At 38.8% G+C, this 27,170-nt stretch overlaps 2 protein-coding genes across 2 annotated transcripts in view; one reads left to right on the plus strand and one right to left on the minus strand.

The window, feature by feature from the left end:
• LOC139821850 (uncharacterized) overlaps positions 1-27,170 on the plus strand; it is a 96,311-nt gene that overhangs the window by 57,142 nt on the left and 11,999 nt on the right. Inside the window, exon 4 of the mRNA XM_071793207.1 lies at positions 5,163-5,287. Coding sequence (XP_071649308.1) covers positions 5,163-5,287 — 125 coding nt within the window. The remainder of the gene's footprint in view (positions 1-5,162; positions 5,288-27,170) is intronic.
• Positions 9,874-14,672, minus strand: LOC139822167 (phospholipase A2-like). The gene is made up of 5 exons (XM_071793769.1): positions 14,591-14,672; positions 13,881-14,346; positions 12,903-13,062; positions 12,695-12,838; positions 9,874-12,428 (listed from the first exon to the last, which is right to left on the minus strand). Exons 2-5 carry the CDS (start codon positions 14,035-14,037, stop codon positions 12,215-12,217), a joined length of 675 nt encoding a protein of 224 aa, XP_071649870.1. The 5' UTR covers positions 14,038-14,346; positions 14,591-14,672; the 3' UTR covers positions 9,874-12,214.

The raw sequence follows: 27,170 nt of genomic DNA on the forward strand, positions 1-27,170 counted from the left end.
CCGCACGCGGACGGAGATACATTAGCGCGAACGTGACGCGGACGAATTGATCGAGTTTGTCGGCGGCGATAACGAGATAACTTTTAAAAATATATCCGTTCTCACACAGGCGCGCGCGTTCTACATTGTGCAATCACGTCCGGCGCGCTTTCTCTCACGCAAAGATTTGTTTCTGCAAAGTTTCCTAATTCGATTCCGATTTGTACGCTGCAGCTTGCCATCGGCTGCAAAATTAACGACAATAAAAATGGAGATGTTTCTCCATTCCGGAAATTGCACGACGTTTCACTCTTCGCGCTTCTCGCTCGTTTTGGACGAAGGATTAATATAAATAAATGACAATTATTAATCGATTTGTGACAGAGGTATTGCGATGCATCTCTCTGCTGCTTGGTTTCACGTACCAGTTGATAAACCTCGTACAAATATCCAATATGGTAATAAATGCAAAAAACGAAAAGAGAACGAGGCGCTTAGCGCGCGTGTTGGGTTTGCAACGATAAACACGCGTGTACATAACGAGAGAATTAACGGGAAAAAATGATTCATCGCGTAATAATACCCCGCGTCGCATGGGGAAAACGGAGCGTTATCGCGCGGATCACAATCGCGGCGATTTACGCACGACAATTGAACGCGCCCCGATATTCGCGCGGACGAATATACGAACGGCAAATGAAATGGGCGCAACGAGTGGCGTTTAAAGTAGCGCGTAATAAAATAAATCGAACGCGCGGCGATTAATACGCGGACGGGTTATTATAGCGGCGGGGGGGGGGGCGTGTGAAGGGGGCGCGTGGGCGCCCCCTTGCCGTAAATAACAATAAAACTCTATTAATGTGGTAGCGCTGATAGTTACCCCGGCCTGGCGTCGAGCCAGGAACATACCGCGTCGGCTATTCACCCCGCGAAATACATGCCTTCCCTACCCACCTCGTGCTCTCGGGAGGGTGGATGATGGCGCGCGCGCGCGCTCCCGGGCGTGGGGCACGAAGGGTTGCGCGCTCTCGCATACCGATCCTACGTCCGTATGTAATGCAGAACGGTTATGTGGCATTACGCACCGGGATAGGCACTCCGAAACTGGGCAATGGCGCCGTATCACTGACCGGCCGCTCGTCAAATTGTCCAAATTGGTCCGGAGCAAACATCGGGATGCTTGCGGTCGATGATGTAACGCATCCTGATCGTCGTAAACGTCTTTCTCGGGTTGGACGAGCGTATTTCTTTCGTAGAGATTATATTTGGACGTACGTAGAATCATATTATCCGTATTAAAGAGATAAGAGACATTGAGCGGTAGTTAACGATCTCAGCATTTGATATACATATATTGAATTATATTGCAATTAATATACATATAAGATTAAAAGACAGATGAAAGATTCGCGCACGTATTAAATTGATTAAGGTAAGAATATAGAATTAATTAAGATTGGATTTTTATTTTGTATTATAGACTAAAATTACACTCTCAGCATTATTTAAATTTATAAATATCTAAAATGGATACATGTATATTGTATATAGGGTGAGACATCTTGTATAACTTATGCGTTGTATGAAAAATTTTTATATACAAAAGTTGGATGATTTCAAGAAGGTCATTATATAGTAATATACTTTTTCTTATAAATAGATACGTTTTAGAGATTTAAAGTCAACTTTGGTTTTTAAAATAAAATGTATTTTTTTTATAGGAGGTAATTGAATTCTGAGTATAAATGTATTATCGCTTATTGGCCCCGAAACTTAAGTACTTAAGTACTTGATTACATTTTTTATGTAATTGTATTTTTAGATTGCAAAATAAAGTATGTACTACACACAGTAACATATACACAGAAAGAAGAGAAGTGTCAAATCAACACTTTATACTTATATTTATATACTTGTAGATACGCAAGTATATATAATCTTGAAATGAGATTATATTGCATTAAACGAAGAAAACTTGCTTGAACGAAGATTTATATAGTTAAACGAAGTTTTATATAGTTCAATCAGGAAAAAAAAGTTGAAATAAAAAGTTGAAATTCTTATAAGAAGATTATATTTTCTTGCGTATATACAAGTATATCAGTGTTGGTTTAACACTCTTTTTTTCTGTGTATAAAGTTTTATATATAAAACATAGTTTACTGTCTTAAAAGCATTAAGAATCTGAATCCGAAACCAGGCACGTAAAAATTGAGAACCTGGGTGTTTGCCATTCAAATAGGAAAAAAATTATAATGTTTGCTCGAGGAATATAAAAAAGTTAGCTTAAGCCGCGAGGGTCGGAAAAGACGCGAAAAAAAGGATCGCAGAGGCATCGGTGGGATAATCCATCCTCGGCCCCTCGAGCGAGAGCGTTTGTTTTCCCTCGATTGCTATCGAATCGAGGTGGAAACGATATTTGTCGCCCACTCGGAAAGGAACTTTCGTCGACTTCGTCCTCGAGGTAGCCCGAGGACGTTTCGCGCCGCGATCCTGGAAAGTCTCGACGATTTTTCCTCACGTACTTCCAAGGGAGCTTAATCGCGTCTTAACTACGTCTTCAACGAATTTTAACTATCTCGTACAAAATCATATCCAACATATGCCCACGCGACCAGGGTTCCTAATTCAAGAGTCTGAACAGCGTCGACAGCCTTAACTTTTTAAACATTGCAGGCATACACGAGAAAAAAAAACTAACTGCAGATATATTGATATATACATATATATACAGAATTATTTATATAAAAAATAATTCTGTATTATTTATGAGTTCGTTTATTTCATTTTTAAAATGTTGCTCTGTCTCAAGGTTGGAGATTTGGTAATATTCTAAAATATCCAAAAATTTTTGTGTTCTTATTTAATTTTTATTGGAAGTATTTGAAGCTTATATTTCCCCCAGAGCACTCAAGGGATTAACTGTACACAATATTCATCCAAAATTCAGATTTGCGAGATATACTGGAAACGCGATGTTGTGATCGATTTTCGCGGAGTTTACGTCGAAACATCGGTGAAACCGTGTCTTGCGAGACTTCTCGATTCCAGTCGCTTTGGGAGCAATGCGCTTTATTACGGTTAAACAGGCTGACCGAGCAGTATATTACCGCGGGACGGCTTTGATTTATTGCTCAGGCAGGTCTGCCAGCCCAGTGCCCAATATCCATACCCGGTCCCATCGGCGAACAACGCCGGGCGTCCCTATTCCCTCATCGCCGCGTCGACGCGTAGCTTTTCTCCTCGCCGACCGAAACTATTAATTCCCATCTCCCGCGGCGACCGACGCCGCATAATTCGATTCCACGGTATTACCGCACGACGACGGAACTGCGAGACGACGCGCGATTGCATTGTGGCGTGCAAGCCGAGAGTTTCGAGCTTTACGCTCTGAAACCTTGAGTTCCAGAGGCGCCAAAAGTGAGCCTTAATTTCGTCAAACTGTTCCGGCAGCCGTCCGACGGTCTCTCGATTTCGCGGAAAATAATTTATTTATGGCAAATTATGGAAATTTGTTACAATATCTTAGTTAATTGAATAATCATTTTAAATATCTTCTAATAAATAAACAAATTATGGTCAGTTCGTTCTTTATTTTTAATGTTCTCTTCAATCAGATTCTAAAACTAATGAATAACATTCGAAAAATATTGTGTCTTAACTTTAGACGGTTATTTTGCTGCCTTAAAGAATCCAATTGCGGTTGTTCTATACTGGATGACAATCATAGAAAGCCGCTGAAATTGCACAACTGTTATTCTATGATAAAAAAAATAAACAGAATGAAATAAATTAAACACTAGTTTGCTAATAAAAGGATAACGGGTTTCTCCTACAGTATTTAATTTATTTTATTCTGTCCACTCCTTCATCCCCAAATAACAGTTATTTAGCTTCAGCAACTTTCCGATTGTCATCCCGCATGCATGTGTTCAAGTTTCGTATTTCCCCCCTCCCGGAATTTCCAGATTACCAAATTTTCCTTGTTAAATAATTCTCCACGGCTTAACGTTCCGATCGTGCGCGAATGCCGCGCGATCGTCGATTCGATATCCAGAGATGCTTGGCTCCGTGCTCGCGCGGAAACAAGAGGCGCAACCGAACAAGGAGCCGAGCCGCCCCGTGAAATTGCCGCGCGCGAGATCGAGACTTAAACGTCGTCGAGGCAGGTCGATAGGCGGGCTGCTGCGCGCCGTTACCCGGTATGCCCCATTTACCCCGATAGCTACGAATACGTGTATTATAGCGCCCGCTTCGAAACTCGTCCCGCCGCGCCGGTGGTCGACCTCCACCTGCAAACGACAATCCCTCGCGATGTAACGACTCGCGTTCCTCCGGGGACGCAGGCTGCAACCGCGTCGTAAGAGGGGGGGATGAAAAGCCGGGGTGGGCGAAGGGTTAAGGGTGGAGTATGGCAGGAATGTTGCGAAACGTTTCGCGGAGTTGTAGACGCGCCGTCTTCGTTGAATTTCCAGCGTGGGAAATGTACTCGATATTCCTCGCGGCACTCTCGGGGTTTTTCTTTTCTTCACGGAATAAATTTGAGTTTATAGACGCGACTATTCCTCGCTTAGAACTAGACGTGTTCTTTTCCTAATCATTTTTCCAATTTAAGATGCATGGAACATTAATGGAACATGTTAATTCAATATCAAAGAGAATACTCGATAGTGTAAAAAATATATCCAAATAAATTAAAAATAATAATATACCTAAATAAATTAAAAATATAAATTAAAAATTTGACTCGGAAAGTCGACATTGTGTACAGAATGTTAAGTGGAGGAAGTCGCGATAGCTAAATCGCAATATTCATGATAGATATCGTCCTATTCGCTCTCGACGCTCGTAAAAATGATCTCGATCGATTATTCCGACTTTTACGATTTTTACTGGCAGTTTGACGCGCGTGAAAAAAAAATAGTACGACGTAAAGTCATACTTCAGCACTCTAATAAGGCTGCTATAAATTGATATCGATTCCAAGAGCGGGGTTGCAGCAATGACGGCCGATAGCTGCTGGCGTTATCGCTTTTTCTTCCCCCGGGAAACGCGACGTGGAAAAACATTTAAAAATAACACGCTTGAAATCCGCGGCGTTGCGAATGCACAAATGGAACCGTGGACACGGTTCCTCATCTTTAATGATCTATCTGATGAAATGTGTATTTTACTTGTTTCAGGATCTCCGCGCCCTTCCAGGTGGTCGCCGCGATTTTGATCTTCGCCGCGACGGTGTCGGCTCTGATCGGCCATTGCTATTCCGATCACAGGACCCTCGTGGCCTGCGGACTTTTCCTCCTAAGCGGTAAGTAAATACGTCATCGAACTTTCTCCCTTAACCATTTTTTTTAACTAAAAATCTTTACCGTTAATTATTCACTGTAACGAAGTAAAAGTTATTGATTTCGTATAATAAAATATATTTTGTTATTTTGATTGCGCAACTTAAATTGTTTTAGTTCCGTTCGTTTTCCCGCGTTGTCGGCGTCAATTCATCTCTACATGTTAAACATAATATCTATAGATTTTGTGATAACGATTCATTATGTGGGAAGCGCACGTATTTGGCAGCTCGCGGCTTACTTTACTTTCCCGGCAACTCAATTCTCGGGGGAGCGGGAATAGGGAGGGTGATGTCTCCATTCACGGCGAGATGCACACGTTCGCGCGCTGCAAAGGGGGTGGAAATGATCTATCTGCCCCCGCGGTTACAGGGGACCTGCGGATTACGGGCTGAGATCGGGATGCGCAGCGATCTAAACGCGTCCGTCGCCAAGGAACGCCGACGCCTTCCCATTTCCAAACCTTTCAGGACGCCCCGACCCCCGTATATCTTACCCTCCCGCTCGCCTTTCCTCACTTCCGCGACCTTTCTTCCTTTTTCTCATCCGGCAGGTGAGTCGATATCGTGTGCGCGCATGATTCAAACGAAATCGAAATTCGGGCAGGAGTGACGCGGGAATCGAAAGGGGGATGAGAAAGGGTCGGTAATATCGTCGCGCGGAGTCGAATTGATTTCTTCGGCGGCACGAGGGGGAGAGACGGAGAGAGGTATGGGTTTCAACATTTTAATAAAAACCACCCGCGGTTTTGTCGTCGGTGTCGATGAAGGATAGCGTTGCATGTATATGAGGGTAAAGTGGCGTCACGTGGACCACGCCGCTTCCTTCTTCCGAGAAAATCGTGCGGAAAACGTTCTTTCAAAATACATATAGCAAACACTTTCTTGCAATCCTTCTTCTCGCCGTGCCAAATACGACATTAATTGTATCCGATCTAAAACGCCCGCAATACTTTGACAATATTCTGGAGATTAATTAGGGTCGTAAATCATGGCACGAAAAAAAATGTTGTTTCAGAGAATAAGCGTGAAATTTGACGTGAAATCGATTACGTATTGAATAACACAGATAAATACGGGTATCAACTTGTCATATTGCCAATTTTCCACCAGAATCATTTCCGTATGACGTAGCGGGAATTATTCCAAGTACTTTAAAGTAATCTCTTTCGCAAACACGCTTATGCAAATCCCCGTTATACTGCCAAGTGCGCCGAGTTACAATCGTAGGAATGACATGTGATCTCTGACGAATGTTATACATATATGTAGCTTTTCAAGTTCGCTAACTCGCAATCACGCGAGATCTGACAAATTTAAATCGCGACGTATATGTTATCAATCTTTTCATCTTTTTATCTCTGTTTCCGATTAAACGTGCACTTTCAATAGATATATGCGAGAAGGTGTTATACGTCTATCTCATATAACTTTTCTAACTGATCGGTATTGTACGTCTACTTTGGGTAACTTATTATTCCGACCGCGTCCAGGCGGAGATCGATAGCAAGAAAAGCTCCTTCTGCTGGCAGCTAATTGTCACCACCGGTAGATAATTAACGTTTGTTTGTTAGACGTGCGCGTGTCGATTATGTCGAGAAAGGGGCCAGAATATTAATCAACTTTCACACTTTTTCGCATAATGAACCTCTTTATTTCAGAATTATACTAAACAAGAAAAGATTTTGATTTAAACTTTAATTTTAATCAGAAACATATATCTTATTCTTTTGAAATCAATCCTATTCTAATGAAAAGAACTTTAATATCTCGTGAATATCGGAGAAATTGAACTACACGATATGAAAACTATATACAATGAAAAAATGGGACAATAATCGTCGGGAAATCAATGAAATATTGTTAGCGCGAACCGAGAAGATTTAAGGCCCGTTTATAGTCGTTACTTGAATTTCACCTCAAAAGCGTGTCGGGTAAATATATTCAAAACAAACGAACGTGAGATCTGAAAGACATGATGCATTTTCCGCACAATCAGTATTGCTGTCAATATATGAATTTTTCATGCTCTCGCGCGATATATGTCTTTATGAATTTTCATATCAATTCATAAACATTCCATTGTTACGTTATCCATATGCTATTCAATTGATTTTTAATATATGTTAAAAATAAACGTTGTTTTAGAAAATCATATATTTTAAAAGCAAAATGATAAAAAAAATGTTAATATTTTTAGAAGATTGCAAAAGGGAGAGTTCGTATTATTTTTTACCGAGTTTATTAAAATATCGTTTATTATTTTTATACTTTCGAAATCGCTCTGCAAACGTCATACGACTAATATATCTTGCAATTAGTGTTCTACTCTCTAATAAAGCACTACAATGTGCTAATCGGTATAGCAAGCTCTTTGTGAACTCTATGTATGCGTATAAACATATCTTATTGTAGCCCATCCATTTCAAAGCATTGGATCTATGAAATGCTATATTTCTCTGATATTGTATCTTCTTGATTCAATATACGTGCATGCTACATGCACCCTGTGTGCAATATATCTGATGCAATATTTATTCGCAGATACATTACAGATCCGTTACCTCACTGCATGTAAAATAAAAGTTAATTTGTCACTCATCGATATCGTATGTAGCAACGGAGTTGCAAACAACATTGGAAACTACGTTGATCTGTAAAAATATCTCCCGGTTATTACGGCAAAATAATCAATGTTTTTAAAAAATATTATTTCACACATTGAGTTTTGCATTCATCTCAAATACAAATATTTATTTAAAAAATCATGTAATTTCCGGAGAATTTTTCATTTTAATAACGTTTTATAAACACAAATAAAGCTTTCTCTCTAATTCCTTTCCAAACAATTTGACTGAATAATTCAAGTGCAGAAATAAATGATTAATTCCGCATATAAGTTTATAATAAATATATTTATAATAAATTATATAGATATTATATATTATTACATAAATTAAGAAGATACAAAATATTAGAAAAATATATAATAATATGCCTCGCCGTTGCCCGATGCCTCAATTGCACACATAACACTCGCAGTTAATTACAATTGCACGACACTTTATACACAGCACTCTATGAAAGTTGAAATTAATTAAAATCCAATCTCTCGCAAATATACGAAGACAACACTCGAATGCCACACGTGAGTCATTTGGCTAAGTCAATTACTGCTCCATCTCATCGTGGCAATGCAGTGTTCTGAGTGAATAGCTTCTCTTTCAAGTACTGAGCATCTTTCATTAACATCAAGATAATGAAATTAACATCAAGAACATGCCTGCAAGAAATTATTGCAGAAATGTGATGCATGCGACATGTTGATACCAAAAGCACTAACACGAGCCAATCCGTCACTTTAGAATATTTAACGCGTCATAAAATAATTACTGTCAAATATCTTGTTCGACTCATCGCAAGTTGATTATTAAAAAATGATCGATTATATGAGCGGCTTTTAGTTATTTTTGAATCACTCAATCCGCGCGTTACTCTGCGCTCTCAATTTTGAAAATAGTGATAGAAAACTTAACTAGGTGGAAAAATTTAAATCGCGAAGCTAGATACATTCGATATACAAGCAAGAATTAATCGCCCGTAAATATTACAAGGTAATAATTTATCATTCTCGTTTCTCATTACTTCGATTCTTATCTCACCCAAATAAATAATGGTGCGAGATATCTAAATATAGTCATCGTCTGGCTTGTAAATCATTAATCACAAGTCAATTATTCACGCTGGTTGTGATTATTCATGCTTATTATTGTTTTTCTTCCCTGATAAGGCTGCAGCCCGAATTGAGCCTCCTAGAGAAAAGCCGCGCGTCCTACGTGGACCGGACGACTTTTTCTTAGTTTCGTTACAGTTGCAATTTTTATGAGAAGCAGTTATAAGCCCTCGACCTCCGTTCCACGGAGAATCCTTTATTTTTAATTCTTATTTATTCTTGTTGTTACTGTTTGGAGATTTTCCATTCTCCAAGGAACGGCGCAGTACTGATTTGTTTATCAACTCAGTTATCTTTGGAATTAAGTTCATGTTTCTATCACAGTGAAGTATTTACATACTCAAAATTCCTAGTATCGTATATACGAGATGGCAATTCCGGGAATCGAAACCGGATCTTTTGCTCGACAAACGTTGCTGTTGCACTGAGATATCCGGCGTACCACTATTATTATGCGATGCTAATTGTTCGCAAGAAACGATCGCGTTTTGTGAAATAATAACGTGATGGTATATATATAGAGCGGCTCGTGCTGCTGGTTACCGCCTCGAGCATCACCGAATTGCGAACGATAACACGATTGTTTACGCAGAACACTCAGTATGCCGCAAAAATAAGTGGCCGAGAGCCAGCCGAATATTAATGTCAAAATATTTAACGCATCATGGAATAAATTCACGCCGATTTATTCTCTCATTGCGTTTGACATTGATTACTCGATGAACGAATTATTATCGCGCATCATATCTGACATCTTTATTTGAAAACAAGATTATTTAATTTATTCGATCAATCCAATTAAAACAATTTATTCTGCATTTCTTATTTAATTTTTTACGAGAAATCATTATCGCTACATCGATGTGTCATAATTTATGGCATCTCTACAAATGAGGCCACACAATGTAATCTCACACTTCAAGATTGCGCCTACATCGATAGAAATTAAAAGACTCGAGGAAAAAAACCCTCAAAAGACTCCAATTAAAATTCTGTCAGCATCGCCGTTTCAATTCCGCCGTTAAAACTCCAATTAGAAATCCTGTGCAAACTGCAGTGACAATCGTGCGAAATATTAGGCGCTTTCATGCTTTCCGCGAGAAACATCAGAGAAAGGACTCACTCCTTGTACAACTTTTTATATTAGTAATTGCCATTTTCTTCAAGAGGACTTTATAATATGAGATACTTAAGGGAGGTTTTAAATATCGAGCGAGCCTCGAGTCGCGACGATATTTCCAACGGTGTTTTAATAGCGCCGCGGAAGGATAAAAAACGTGTACTTTAATGAAAGAAACTTGCCCATGCGAGGATCCGCGAAATAAAAAGCCGTCACGAATAAAAGGAGATTGATTTTTTGGGGGAAACTTGGTTTCTAGGTCGGGTCGATAGAAATGGGACGACCCGCGTAATGGATAAATCAAGCGCAAAACTCGCAAAATTTTATTCTCTATTATTCCTTTTCTGTGTAAAACACACATATATATAATATATAATTTGTGACTTATAATTGTTAATGTTTTTAACGTTGGTCATTGTTAGAGTACATGAGTAATATTTATAATTCTGTATTTTGTGCTAGGTGATAATAATTTAAGAAGCGGATCCAGAAAAGCATATATCATGCATGCAATAATTAGTTCATAGTCCAGCAAAATATGAAAGCGAGAATAAATTACATATACATGGGGTAGAAATAAACATATCGTTTGTTGAAAAATGAACGCGGAATGAACGTCCGCGAGCAGTAACGTGCGTAATAAGAGAAGTCTAAAAACAAGAGACACAAATTCTCGAACAACGTGCCGACTGTTGATTCGCATTAGCCACCCCTTTCCTCTCTCGCCTCATCTGATATTAATTCAGAAACACCCTTCGCGCGGAACGAGAGCGCCTCCGGCGAAACTTTCGCGCGGATTTTTGCATAATTGAACATTCTTTTCGCGTGAGAGGCGAGGGGCGGGAAAGGGGCGCGGAAGGAGTCGTGGGTAGTATGACTCCCAAGTTGCAAAAGGTAATGGAGAGAGAGAGAGAAAGTGAGGAGGAGGGAAGAGAAAGAGAGAGAGAGAGAGAGAGAGAGAGAGAGAGAGAGAGAGAGAGAGAGAGAGAGAGAGAGAGAAATCGCAGAATGGAGATAGCTTTGCTCATTCGCCCGCGTGTCTACAGCCTCGCGATAAAATTCTCGGCGGATTTTCAAGTAACCTCCCCCGTTCCCCGTGCCGCACCTCCGAACATAGCCGCCAGACTATCCGAGACGAAGCAATTTCGGAAGCGGACTTCGGAATCGCACTCGAGGGGCACGATTGCGCCAGTGCCGCGTTTAGACATGTGCCGCGCGTATACGTGTCAGCCTGAGGCCCTCGGTGTTTAGGAAGCGGAGAAATTTGCATGAATCAAAAAATTTTTATGCTGTTATTCCATTACATATGGAGCGCTTACAAGCCAGTTAATTGTGTTTAATCGTCATAAAAAACTTATTTTAAACGAAAAACCGACTCCCTAAGTGTATAAAATATTTCAGATATATGTGTGAAATATTTTCTAAGCAAAATCTAAATAATTAAAAACGTAGCTATAAAAAAACAATATTCTTATTGTTATTTATTGTAATAATCTCTCATTTATATCGCTTTCTCATTTTCATTTTTAAAAAAGCGAAGACAGTACATTAAATTGTTATGAATAATGTCATTGAATTTAAAATTTAAATATCTTAAACTCTAACTCTAGTAGCTTGAAGTTAAGTCGGAAAAGCATTTGGATGTAAAATATGTTCAGGGTGTTAAGGAGATCAATAATAAAGCGTTATTTTAATACGTTATTCCATATCATTGGAACACGGAAATTTCGAAGTGCTTTTAAGTGGAACAGTTAAATCCAGCGTTTGGATGTTATACAAAAACTATTTAATTAATACTTAGCTCTTAAAATGAAAAGTACGAGAAAACTAATATTTCTTGGAGTATAAAACTAAACATTGATTTTTATATAATTGACCTTATTACATATTTGATTTGGCGAATGTTTTTATACCTTAAAACGGTTGAAACTTTGAAAAGAAAAATTCTCCAAAAAGTCACAACACTCATAACTCATTATCTGTTTTCGATCGTTTTGACAGAAATGTGAGCCTGAACTGTAGCATTAAAATGGATTAATTATTGTTTTCGTTCGATCATTTCGTCCTTAAAACTGAAGCGCGAAAGTATGTATTCATCATTCTCATCATCCCAGGTTGAAACTTCGATGGCGGAGATCGATTTCGGCGTGGTGATGTTGTGTCGGTGGCCCGATTTTGGATCAACTCGGTCAAACTTCGCGCAGAAAACACGATGACCCTTACGGTCCATCTCTTCGATTATGTCAAGTCCCCTAATCAATGATATAATAATTAATTAATGATCGATGAGAAACTGATTGATGGCGTGCAACAAATAATTTCGACTAGTCGGTTCCATTTTCACTTAAAATTAATTGATCGATAACAATTAAACGAACATAATGCGTTTCGCCAATGGAACTTTAATAAAACGAGGATGACGATGCGCAAAATCATCAATATTATCGTCATGTCGATATAAATGATAAAACAATAATGTAAGTAATAAAAAAAAACTCGCGTATCTCACTGTACTTACTCATTTATGCATTCCTGAGGATCGTAGAAGGTACGGAAGCACTGCTTGCATCGTTTGAAGTATACTTTTCTCACGGCATATGGGTAAAAGCCGGATATTTGCTTCAAACAATCGTAAAATTGCAACTCGCACTCGCATAATGAGCTGTAAAAAGTCGAAAAGGAAAATGCACTCGCGCGCTTAACGAACCCAGTTAGTATTACGGTACCTTCTGCAAATTTTCGCGTTAAAAAGCCCATATTTTGTAGTTTTCGGTCTTATGTAGTCTTCGCAGCGATCGTGAGCTCTGCAACACTTGTCCATCTCCGAGTACATGCCCAGCTCGGAGTCGTCGCGGGCAATATTTCCCCGGCCGCACCAAAGAGTGCCTAAAGAAAGAAACGAAGCCGTGTAACAAAAAGATCATATAATTTATAATAATAAATATCAAAAAAACAAAAAAATAAAAATAATAAATTGCAAATTAACAATTAGTCGAGAAATTTTATATAAAATATGAATTACAAGGTACATTGTTTTTATAATATCAATTACAGGATATTAATATATGTCCTTTACAATAAAAATAAGATACTATTATTTTTTAAATATTTTACTGAAATTAAAAATTGTTAATTAAAAATTTTATCTTTATTTATATATAAATCAATTTATAATTTTTTAATATAAAAATTAATAAAATTAATTGAGCAGGAATTTTATGACGCACACAAAAGAAGCTAAATTAAAAATAACAATTAGCAATTACACATAAAATGTTTCAAAAGGAATTTCAAATAATTTAAAATTGTGTTAAGTTATTAAATTTTTAATGGTTTTAAAATAAATGAATGTCTTTTTCTGAATATAAATTCAGAGCTTAACAAATTATTTTATTATACATTTCTCATGAAATAAAAAAATAGTCGTTAAAAAATTGTTTGCAAAATATGAATAAAATACAAGTTACAAGATATAATGGTTTTATAATATCCATTATATAAAATAAACCATATAAAATAAAAACAAAATACTATTATATTTTAAATATTTAGCTGCTTTTGCTCAGCAAAATAAAAAGTATACATTAGTATGCTATTTAAATAAATAAAAAGAAATAAAAACGATTTAATTATCACAAATTCTAAAAGGCCTAATTTCTTAAAGCAATTAAAACTTTATTCAATATATAAATAAGGAAAATTACCTGGGAGGATTCCATGTCGAAGATTTGTAAATGATTTTAACGCGGATAAACCCCGTAAATAATCTTTCACACTGTGACCTTCCGTTACACCGTAATCATTAACAAACCGTGCAAGCACGCAAAATGCGATTAGACTAATCACACTGATCCCCCTCATTTCAAAATAATTAATGGAATTTATTAACAAGAACGTGAATTGCAAATTAATGTTAAGCCCCAAGCGTTCAATCCCAATGTCCAGATGAGATTTTCATAATACGTTCTATGATTAATTCACGTCGAAATTGCGCGTGTTAACATCGCGCGACACGAAACGAAACTGTTACGATGATCCGCTAAAAATACAAATTATGATACCGACGTTTAGATTTTATTAACGCGTACGCGCGATACTCGTTCACCGCACAGTATTTCCTGCCCGCGCGCTTCCTCACCGCCAGTTTCCTCGCGATGCCGACTTTAGTATCTAAAATTAACCAGATTTCAAACACATTGACTTTTCGACACAGATATGTGTGATGATAACACTTAATAATAGAATTATAATATGGCGTTATGTAATAAATTATAAATTAAAAGTAGAAATAAATTATTATTGCGTAATTTAACTTTCGTTTAATTAACTTTAACACAATTCACTGATATTCTTCTATCAATAATCACTTGAAACAAGAAGAGAATAATCAGGCAGAGCCTGAATGTGGTTTTACCGAGAGTCTTAATAAGACTGGCGAGTCAAGCAGGTAGCAGGCCAACGAGTTTTGTGGTTCTCTCTGTGGATCTCCCCTATTCAAGACACGTGTCTAAACTGAAGATAAAAACGGCAGTACGTGTATGCCAAAGAGAAACAGATTCCTGAAAGGTGGAGTCCCATCAGGTAGACAATTCTTATTGTTAGATAGGACAACACCTGAGTAATCGTTTTGAGACACAAATCAAGGCCGGAGACTCCGAGTTGTTGTCTTTGAAACGGTATCACCCAATATCAAATATCACTCTCTGTAAATTTAAACGGCGATCTAATCTCTTAATGCACAGCTCCTCAGATGTCTCGTTTTGACGTTTATGACGAGAAGATACCTCAGCCAAAATGTGCACGCCACTCCGATGATGAGTCATAGATAGATTGTGTACGATTTATTATTACTAAAGTTAGAAATCAGTTCTTTTTATATAATTTTCAAGTTCAGAAATCTTTGTTTTTAACATTGTCTTCACGACTGTAAATGTATTATTTTTCTTTTGTCACATAATAATCTTTTATTTATATAACGTAAGAAAATTATTAATTGTTTGCTTGAAAAGTTTTTAGACAACTTAGAAAAAAATTATCAAGTATAAGTTTCGGCGTATTTAATATTAAATGTTAAAAATCTGCCATCCGAGTTTTCACCGAAGAAAATATTATCCGAATTCGTTTGAACGAGCCGTAGATGTGATTGATTAATATCGCATTTATAAAATTACATCGCCGATGCAGGATTGAAGCTAAAGAGAAAATAAATCGCGGGGAATTCTCTTCCCTCCGAAAGTCGAGGGGAACTGAAATAAAATGGGGTGACGGGGGGTGTCTTCCTGGATTTCTGGCGGTGCTTTTTAGAGCTTTCTCTACATTATTTCAACTGGCCGACCGCTCTCCATCGACCTCTCGAAGCCTCTTTCGCTCGACTGCGCATTCCTTTTAACGATTTCGTCCCTCTCGGCCGCGACATCCGCTTTCGTTTCACGTTCTACTCTCGTTCTTCAAGGTTTCCGCCCGCGCCGCCGCCTGCCTTGCGTCTACCTTGACACCCTCACACACCCCGAGGATCCTCTTGGAATCGCGAGCGAGGAATTGTTTGGTAGGATATGAGGCTGAAGCGAAGATACGAAGAAGTTAACTGTAAATTTAACCTGACCTCTTTCCCCAAGTAACACTGGTAAAGGTTCGTCCTCACCTTTTAGCAAATCTCGAATACACTTTCTTTTTGTTTCAGTAACCTGTAAATTTATACCATCTGTATGCCTAACTTATTTCTTCTTTTTTATAACACATTTTTTAATGAAATTTTTAACAAAGTTTCGCTATTTTCCAATTTCTTTTTTACGCTCCTTATCTACAGAACTTGAACTTTTCTTAGGCTCTTTCTGTGTCTGATTCTTTGTAATCTAATTTTTATATTTTCGCTATTATTGTTTTTACATGTTTTTTTGTTTTTTTTTTTTTCAATTTTTGTATACATATATCTGTGCCTTTGTACCTTAAGAGTCTCTGGTTCTTAAATCCATTTGATACAGAAAATAGACCGACATTTGATATCAAAATAGACTTGACTAAGCGACAGCAAACTCGTGACAAGCCTCGTTGCAAAATACATTGCCGTAATTTAAAAAGGAGATAACGCTCCAAGGGAACAAGATCGGTGTAAAATTCAGTGGAAAAAGTCGGCGAGTCGAGCAATTGCGATTCAACTAACACGGAAATTGCGCGTGCAGGACGATTAAGGACGGGGTCGCGAAAGGGACTGCCGGCAGAAGAAAAGGAAGGAAGCCGCCTTGCGTTTCTTCGCCGACGGGCGCGGAAGGTGGTTTGCGTTAAGCTCTCGGCGCTCGCGTTTGTGCCGCATCACAAAAGGTTTGACATAGGTATGCGTGCGCGTGCTGCGGCCCGGCCTGGGTTAATGCACCGAGAAGCGCATTACCGCGAGGAGTGCTTACCGTCAAGGGAAGGAGCGAGTGCAAGGCCAGCAGTCACCGATGCACGCAGTCCCGCCCCTGCCGAGGCGTAGGAGGAGGGAGGGGGGGAGGGCGAAAATGTCGGCGAGCTAAAAACCGGAGGGCCATCCCTCCGTTTCGGCTGATGGGAAAAAAATGTTCACCACGATTTTTCTCGGCCGAACGTTTTATGGAATATATTTAAATTTCGTCGTTCTTTTATCGTGACGTTAAAATATTTAAAAATATTTGCCCCGCGCGCGTACGCAGAGATCGGTTCCCAATACGGTCTACTCGCTGGCCTAGATTTTTTTTTTTTCACAAATTCTATATTTGATTACTTGTGTTAATATTATACTTCTCTCTCGTGCAAATTAAAATGCAACTATGGTTTTCATTTCCATTAAAAAAAATTCTAGATAAATTGAACTGGAGAGGTCTATTCGCTGGCTGCCTGGATTTTTTTCACAAATTCTATTTGATTATTTGTGTTAATATTATCGCGTAAAAGAGTCACGGTGCAGTCTCGCTTCGCGTGTACTTGGCGCGAGACACTACCCGTGTCTCTTGATACTTCTCTCGATTGTATAAATTAAAATGCAGCCATTGTGTTAATTTCCATTAAAAAAAAATTCTAGATAAATTTCCAAATTTGGGGGGAGGAAAAATCATAATCGGACCTGGTGTCTAATTTTGCAGAAAGGAGTCGATATAAAATTATCAAATATGTATGAAATACATATATGTATTTAGAAGTGCATTTCCTAATATATTTTGTCTATTATCTTTATATTTGAAATAACATTTTGATTTCATTCCTTCTTTTCATGGCATTATATTTTAGCTTCTCCCTTATTACGTTTTGCACAGAAACACCATTAAGATGATTTCATATATTTCAACGTGTATAAATCTTTCCCCCATGTCTCCAATAGCAAATTTGTTGTTTTCCTCTTCCACCGTCTTTCACTTCCCGGTAGAGGTAAGAAGATGCTAATTACTTGGCTCGCGTTGCTGACTACGCGTAATGCGACGTTATCCTATCACAACCCACGGCTTTCATGCGAACTCCAGTTGACGACCTCGTCCCTCGTGCAGGTGGGCCGAGCGGAGCGGAATTCGCCCCGGCGGACAACCGAGGGAAATTATCTGCAACGACTGAAGTAATAACATTTAACTGTGCAGGGTGCACAGGGCGAGCCTCCCGGTGCCGAGGGTGCGGTGAAGGACCGGCGCGGCGTGGAATTATAAATTGTTGGGGCATAGTTGCGATTGTTTCGAGCCGAGGGTGAGAAGCTGCCGCGTCTTCCCCCTTCCTCCCCCCCTCCTCCCCGCCTCTGCGCGCGGGAGTAAAGACGATTATTTTCGTTCCTGTTTGCTTCCTGTTGTTTCCCTAAACGGGGAAGCGTTGCGCGATCCCCGCGGGGGTATAAGCCCGCGTTGTTTGCGACTCTGCTGCCGGAAAAATTATTTCGACTACGAAACCGACGGGTTGTAACGTTTTGAAATTCTACGCAGGAAAAGCGCGAACGTGGAAAATAAAAAAATGTAGAAGGATCGAAATTGAAGTGAAAAAAATATAACACGGAAATGAAAAGCCGTGTGTTTTTTTTTTAATTCTCTATATCCTTTTTTTATCTCTGTTTTCACTTTTAAAATAGAAACTACAGAGATAACACTTAGGATTATTTATTTCTGTTTTTAAAAAAAAAAGCTTCGCTCGCGTACGCTCGTGTAATCTGCGAATTGTAAATATGCGTAATATTTCATTATTCCGGTGTAATCCGTGATTACATTTGGAAGTTAAATATTCCAAATTGCAGCAGTAAAAGCCCTCGATATACGCTTTATCCCCTCTGTTATCCTCGCAATCTTCGAAAAGTGATTACCTTCTCGTCGTTATCCAAGGCTATCGTGCTTTTACGGGCAACCACCCGCGAGAGAATCCCGCTTTAAGAAAAGCGGGAAGGCTTTTCGGACCTTAAACATTTCTCTTTCATTGCGCGCGTGTTCTCTTTTTGCGCGGGGGGAAGGGGTGCGCGGCGGGGTCGGCAGTCACGAGGGTGGAAGAGCTCGTAAGTTCTTCACCTAACGCCCGTAATTACGTGTCCGGGAAACGGGAGGGGCGGGGGCAGACGGAAGAAAGAGATGGACACGAAAGATACCGATGGAAGACGGGAGCCGCAACGGCCGGCGCTTCGTCGGACTCTGATTTATATTGAGCTTCGCTGGACCCTAGTCGTCCCGACCTCAAACGGATTTTCGAGGGTTTACGTCGCGCAGCTTCCGAAATTCCGCCGAGGAATTTCCTCGGAATCCACAACCTCAGCCCGGATTGATTCATAGCTTTTACTTCTAATAGAAAGCCGCGAGGGGATCTGAGGGAAAAAGTGCACTTGCCGGAAACTGTCTGAATGTCTGCCAATTTTTTTAAGTATCGCGACGTTAAATTATGCATTTCAATAACCGACGTTAAATAAAATGTTAATTAAAAAATGTAGATAAGATGTTATCTACATTTTTAAATTAACATTTTATAAAAGTATAATAAGGAAAAGGAAATAATTGGAGGTTGCTGGTTTAATTATTCTAGCAAATTAATTCGCTCATCTCCAGTTGCTTTGCTCCGAAACTTGAAAGGCTACCGAGAAATGTACCCCGACATAATGATAAAAAAATTTGCTTTTATCTTTAAAATTATGCGTGCGGGCCAGAATTACAGAATATTCCGTATGTGAACAAATGCATCGCGCGAGCATATATCCGAGCTATCGCTATAGCTGCGACTCCGTGACTTTGCAAGAAGAGAATCTCGGGCTGTGTCGTTGACTCGTCTTCGGCAAGTCGCCCGTTCTCAGATTACTTCGTAATTCTCGTTATTCTCGTCATGTCGCAATCTGCAAGAAAGACCTCGTAAGAGGCACTCAAAGTTTCAAACGACAACGCGTGACTCCATTAAAAGTCGTCGCAGGAATCCGCGCGTTCGATTATAATAATAACTCTAGCTCGCCAATGTGCTCGCGAACTCTCCGCTTCGTACCCACTTTACGCCTCTCTCCTTTGAAGAAGCGCCCGAAAAAAAAAGAAGAACCCGGTGCTCCACGTGTAAAAAATTGTGAGAGCTTTTAGAGAGACAATAAAAATTCCTTCATTATTCGTGCGTCTTCCTCAGTTCAGCGCGGTTAAAAGCTCGGAAAGGGTTGCGAGCGCGTTCCAAGCTTCGTTAATGTGCATAATTTATGTTTTTAATAAATGTTAATCTCCGCGCCTCGCGGGGCAGAAATCGCGGCGCGGCGCGACGCCGCGCCGCACGCCAAACAAGCAGATTTAAAAAAATTTCCATATATCCCATAAACGCTTTGAGGTGGCGCGTTCATTAAAACGCCGTAGTGTAGAACGGAGATTAAGCTTTATTATAAAGACCGCAAGGGAAAACTGTCGGCCGCGCGACTAAATTTCCCAGCTGCATTGTGTCGTGGGATAGCCGGCCCGCAATCCTTCAGGCGTGACGAAAAGTTCGAGATTAAAAATGAAGGATACGGCGTAATTAATAATTTCATTTTTAAACAGTTTATAAATGCCGAAAGAGATACTATGCAGCATCTTCTTGTCCGCGTGTTATTTTATCTGAATAATATATTTTAATTTGTCACGAGGAAAAGATCTGACACAAGCTTTATGTCGATTATTTTTTTAACAATAACATTCAACAGAACGTATACAGTTATAGAAAGGTTCACCGAAACCGAGCGCTTTTAATAAAAATTTTTTCCAAGTTTACATACATCTCGAATATACAAACATCGATTTAAACGTTTGTATATATTCGAGATACACGTGAATTCTCGTTTTATCTTAAAATAAATAATACCGCACACATCGAAAACATCGTTTCGTTAAAATGGGTGAATTGAAACAATGAACTAAAAATGAAACTCGGGATGAAATAAACGGCTCGAATAAATGATCGCCTCGTTAATATTTTTTAGAATATGTATATATATATTTTTTTTTTATTATTCACTGATCTGCGCACTTCCGTCATTGTTATTTATGTTTTCCAGTCGTCCGGAGTGGTGCCACCGCCGCAATATCTAGAATCAATGCGGCACCGCCGGGTAACGGAACAATATTTTACCTGTCGCAACGGGCCCGTTTCCCCTCTCTCCGGGGACGGCGGCGGACTAGTTCCGGAAGTACCGCGGCTGCGAACTTCGACTCAATACGTCAGCAAACTTAAAATGGAAAGTTGACAATCCGCGGGCACGCCAGACATTTCGCCTCTGTCGCGTTCAATTTGAATAAACTCACGTCCGCCGGAGCCGCCACCTTCCCCCTCCTCCTTTCGCGCCTCTCATAGACGGCGGACGAGTTGTGTCCCTTTCGAAATTTATTTAAATTGCGTCACCATCGCGGCGCCCTTAAATAGGGTGCCTCTATTCAAGGAATGCCGCGAAACCCGACCGCCGCTATATAATATCGAGCGCCGAATTATTCTAAGCCACCATATTGGTGATCCAGCCACGCTCGGAGAGAGCCGTTAATAATTTACAATGCAAGTTGCGTTAGCTCATAATAACTCGCGCAAAGTTGGCCGCTCCGGTTGGTAATGACCATAATTAAATTAAGCGGCCCGCGGTATGAGACACGGCCGCTTTCTGTTTGCTTCAATAATAGCGTAATTCCTCGCAGCCGTGGCAAAATAATATATGATTTCGATGAAACGTCAGTCTCTCTACCTGGGATAAAGATTAAACGTTACTGTCATACGTATCCTTCAATTAGAATTTCATATTGTAGAATATTTCTCCAGTTTAATCACGATTGAAAAAGTAGCTATAAGCACGTTAATTAAATAAACTCAAAATTAGACTGGAAGTTCTCTATCTCAATTACATTATCCTTTTGCGTAAAAATTCCCGTCGTTTTCAAGCGCAAAAATGGAGATATGAAATATTTCGACTAAATTTTAAAATTCCACCGCGAGAAATTTTTTTCAGAGTCGGGGAAAACTAACTATCTTAGTTAAATAAAGATTTTAAATTCTACAAATAAACCATCTATGTTTAGATTAATTATAAATAATTACTCTAGATTTAAATAAAGATTTACAGTAAATTTAATAAATTTTATTAAGGTATATTTTCTATTTATTGGGGGAAGAAACGATTTCTTCTAAGCAACTTTGGTCTATTTTGGTCTTCTGCTGCGAGATCTCTTTCGCGGGGACCAAAATAGACCAAACAAACCGCGAAATCAGTAGGCGTATCGTCGATCCGAAAGTTCGCGCAATGATTAACGGGAATGTAAGTAAGACGAGAGGAGGGGAGGCGTAAATGAGATGGAGCGAATTAATGAGGCGCGAACGAATGCACGTACTTGGCGCCGATCGCGGCTTCCTCGGGGCAATTGGGAAATTGCACGCGTGCGTGGTGCACACGACGTGTCCCAGACAAACACGGAATATGTATCGTGAACTATATACGCGTATAGGTTGCCGCGCTTAATTGTCAGAAGGACACCCCAAACAACCGCAACTGCGTTCCTTTACCGCAATAACATCCATTGTTCTGCTAAACAAATTTTCGGCGCTGCATTACTGCTACAATTTGATAATGCACGACTTACATTATTACCTCGTGATCCAAATACATTTAGTTTCGAAAATTACATGTTAATCTTGAGCGCTGAAATCAACAAGTTGATATTTGCTCCATGATACTGATGCTAATGATACTAGATATCCGAGAGAATTAATTTTATAATAAATTGGTATAGTACATGGCATAATATAGTATACGGTATATTATACATATACAGTATGGAATATAGCATATAGTATAGAGTATGATATATAGTATAGCACAGTATATACAGTTGATAAAATAATACTTATAATTTTAATATACCTAATACCTATATTTAATAAATAATAATGATAATTTTGGCAGTAATGTTTTCAACACATTAAAATTACTTAATGATTTTGTTTCAATTAATGGTAATACGGTATGGACATGGATTTCAAGATTTTTCCTGATTATTATACAGAATATATTTTCGTACATTTCGCGTCGCTCCTCGACCGTTAAAAAACTTCATCAGGACCAACGACGTAATCCGACGTGAGAGCGGAACATGATAAATTGCAGTATATGTTTGTATATAAAGCGCGGTTTCCTGCTTGTGCAAATATTTGATGCGCGTGTGATTAATTGCGGTCGCCTAATTACCAGTGTACAGCTCAAAATTGCATCTGCATGCATACAGGATGAACCGTCGTTCTTCCCTCCGCGAGTTCTTTGATACAGTTCGTTTGCACTCGAAAATACGGCTCACCGCTATATTTCTTTTTAATATATAAGCTTTCGATTATTTTATTTTAATATTTAAAAAAGTGGCAAAAGTGTATTTTGTTCAAAACCCTTTGCGAAAAATCTTAATCTACGAGGATTATCTTTCATGTTAAAAATAAAGACATGGTATATTGAAATAGATAAAAAAATATATATATATGTATATGTAACATATTGGATCAATCCTCTTTTTCGTTTCTTAGTCTTAACTAATTTTAAATTAATATTTCCTTGTCGTAAGTAGTTTCGGTTTTTTTTTTACAAAGTATCGTTTTTTCTTTCCACATATCTACCGCATTTATAAGAGGATTTGTAACTGAAAGAGAAGGACGGTAATTTTCGGACACTCTGTAACTTGCGAGGCGCGCGACGGACGACACTGCGAGGGCGGTATTATTATTTGCAATATCACCGCGAACGGCCGCGAATTGCAAAATTTATCGAATATTCGTTGGAATATTCGTAAAAGCGCCCTCTTGCTAAATTAACGTAAACGAAGTTCAACGTACGTGAATAACGAGTAACTCACTTAATATCGCTAACGAAATAACGGCGCCGGCTTCACTAGCTTACTGATGATTTTGGCGGTTTGGGCATCGAGTTTTCCGAAAAAAAGAGAGAGAGGACGAGTAGTCGTAAACGAGTACGGGAAAAAAAAGACACCGTGTCCTATATAATAGAGATGTATAACAAATTACGCTTGTGTGATATATGTCGTTCATGCCCTTTCGATGATTTAATATTCTCCTCGTGAACATATATTGTATCGACATGTTGGCTACGATTCTCTTTTATGATATATTTTAAAGAAAATTCTAGATTCTTGGCAAATTCTTCTATACATGTCTGGAATCTTCCTTGTCCTTTTCTTCGAAGCATTTATTTATTCGGAGAAATATCTAAATGTTGATCATAAATTTGTAACATATGTACAACAATTTTATCTTTGTTTTTTTTTTTAAATAAGAAAAGGTAAATTGCGAGAAAATAACAAAATTATTAAAAACAAATAATCCAATTTTTAAGGTCAATTAATCTCGATTGATAGCAGAGAGTTTGCAGAATAAAACAATTTCAAATAAACCATTAAGTTTTCTTTTTCAATCTCAACGTTGTCGTCATTGTCTAACACAACAATAAATCTTATTTTTTAAAGACACTTATAAAGCTCTTTAACACTTATAAAGATCGAAGACACTGCTATAAAAAACTATAATTTGTCAATTACAATTTTTCACGTTTCAATCGTCGAAGAATGAAATTATAAGCCATGTGAAGCTTTTAATACAAAAACGTAAAATGTAAAGAAAATATTTGGGAAGCCACAAACAGCTAGAAGATATAATGATTGATATCTAATAGTGCACTCAGTGTTCTATATAGAAGGTGTATTATATCTATAGAATAGAATAATAGAAGATATTGTATACGCTCTTTGGAGATGAAACGAGGACGGCCCAGGGGTGGGAGGTACTCTAATGCAGCTTGTTATTGCGTTCAACGTGCAACAATGCTCGCTCACGCTCGAACGAACACAAATATGCTCCACGTAGCTGCTCTAAGACGCTACCGGGTGAATCGATTGTTTGGTTTCTCGCGTCGCCGGCTCCGTGTCCCCGGCAAATTGTGCGCAAGTCGTTATCAATGGGGTTTGCGACGGTTGCCGGTTTAAAGCGAATCGTCTCGTGCCCGATCATCCGGGATGGACTCCGCGCGAGCAAGCGTTATACCGGAAGTACAATAGTAATCCGCATTCGTCGCGAGAGTAGTATCCGTGGTTTCGTTTAAACACCCTAGGTATATTTCGTGAATTCTGGGGGACCGCGCATATTCCAGACTCACTGGATTCTACGGGTCATTGTGAGATGAAGTGGTCCAGCCGCCTAACGACGTCGTTATTATCACGCGGGGATGTACTACTTCTTAGTACGTGCTCGACGTTACGCCACTCGACTCACAAGAAAAGCGACTGCGCAAACCCCCGCTTCCGGTGGGAAGCATTCGGGGAAAGTGGGATACGGTCTACCTCCGCCTTGAGAATCCTCCATGTATTCTTTACTTTGAAGACATTCGTGTTTACAAATACGCAAAAGTGGAACTATTTACATCTCACGAAGTTCTGTTGTACCTTAAGATAAGTACTTGAGATTTATGTATGTGCAACCTATTGTGGCACACGCGAAACTTTATATTTTTGAAAAGAATTTTTTTAACTTCAGGCAATAGGCAATAAAATTCATAATGTTGTATTCTTACTTGGAAATTAAAGAAAAAGAACCCATCACAAGATTCCTTCAATTTTATCGAAAAGTGGAGAAGATTGTGATTTCGCTTCTGTAACTCTAAATAAACAATAAGTCAACATTTATCTTCTCGATAGATAACCTAGCTCAGAATTGATCATTTTTATGCAGTTTTATTTACTGCGGGATAACGGGGTGAGTTAAACGGTGCGAATCGATTCGGCGGCCCTTTGACTCGTGATCCACGGAAAACTCCGATGCAGAATTGATAAGGGATGCTGCATCGCGACCCTTCGGTGTGTCCCAATTTGTTAGAGGCCCGTGTGAATTACTTCGAGATAGAATCGGAGTATCGACGGGTACATTTGTACACATACATACATACGATAGGCCGATAGCCATTCCGTCGCAGCCTTCGCGCGTATAACTTCCGCGCGAATAGCGACAAGACTAATAGCGTTTTTCATTGGCAGAACTGGTGCGCACTCAGTGCACATTAAAGCAGTCGTACACAAATCAACCTAAAGTGTATGTTTAATACACATATAAACGAGTCACGAAATCTTCAATATTCTTTATTGTAATAATTGGTAAAATATGTATTAGGAATTTTATCAGTCGAAATATTTGCATTTTACTTTAAATATTAGAGATTAAATCAGTGTACAACTTTAATGTGCACTGAGTGCGCACCAGTTCTACCAATGAAAAACGCTAAATGCTCGCGGCATTGATATAGCACGATGGCATGCGATTACGATTGAGTAATACTGGTGTTAGGTGTAACGCGAATTCGTTTACGTGCCGCTTAATGTTTCCTGAATAATTTGGCGTCGCTGATCGCAAGTAAGTCATCAGCCCTATTGGCACTTCTAAAAGCCGATATTACTATCCTGTTCATAGACATATATAATGGACTAAACATTGGAGAGCTATATGCACTGCAAATCGAAGTGTTTCAATTTCAAGCGTTATACACGCATAATATAGAACACCAAAACCGAATTAAAACAAAACACTTATTAATCGAAAAAGCGTTTAAAGTAACGTTTAAAAAGTGACTACAAGAAAGTGTATTAATTAAAACACTTCGTACATACGTCTATGATCTTGTCAGAGTCAACGAGAAATATTTAGGACGATGGAATATAACGTGTGATGACAAGTTTTTTTGGAGATACGTATGTCGATGTCGATCATGGATGATAGTGATGGAGAGGAGTGGATGTTGGATGTAACGATGGTATGTGGAGGATGCGTCCCCAAAAATACCAAGCGACTCTCTGCGTCCGATGAGATCGTCGGTGAGAGTGTCGATCAGGGCGATGAATATTGTTGTCGAATTTGTATATATTTAGTCGGCGCGGTCGACCGCTCGCGAGAAAACGCAGCTAATTAATGTGTTGCCATCTCGGTAAGAGCCGCGCGCGGCCACCACACTTTAATTTTACCAAAGAATTTGTTTCTCCATATGAAAGATGATCAATCAAATCAATCGCAAAGTTTTTATATTAAATCCGATGGTTTATGCCCCAACAATAATTAAGAAGGAATACTTAGAATAATGGGATATAACGCATGCGTGTAATGACAAAGGATATAATACTTTAAAATAAAAAAATTTCTTTCTCCATGAATAAAAGATAGAATGATCAATCAAAAAGTTTCCGCTAAAATATCAGGAAATTTTGTATTAAATCCGATACTGCGACGATAATTAAACGCGGAAGGAATATTTTGAATAATAGGACATAATGTGTGCGTGTGTGATAATGGAGAAAAATATTTTTAATTTGTTAAAGAATTTTTGTTCCTGGATGAATAAATAATCAATCAAATCAATTGCAAAGTTTGATGAAGTATCGGAAGGTTTTGTATTAAACCCGACGGTTTATGCTGCAACGATAAATGTAACGGAATTCAAGTGTTGTTAATTCGTGCTGTGGAGATTGGACATAATAGCGATATTTTGCCGTAAAATATAGATGACGTTTCTG

This window comes from Temnothorax longispinosus, chromosome 11 (assembly GCF_030848805.1).
Source record: "Temnothorax longispinosus isolate EJ_2023e chromosome 11, Tlon_JGU_v1, whole genome shotgun sequence".
In the NCBI taxonomy this organism is placed as follows: Eukaryota; Metazoa; Arthropoda; class Insecta; order Hymenoptera; family Formicidae; genus Temnothorax; species Temnothorax longispinosus.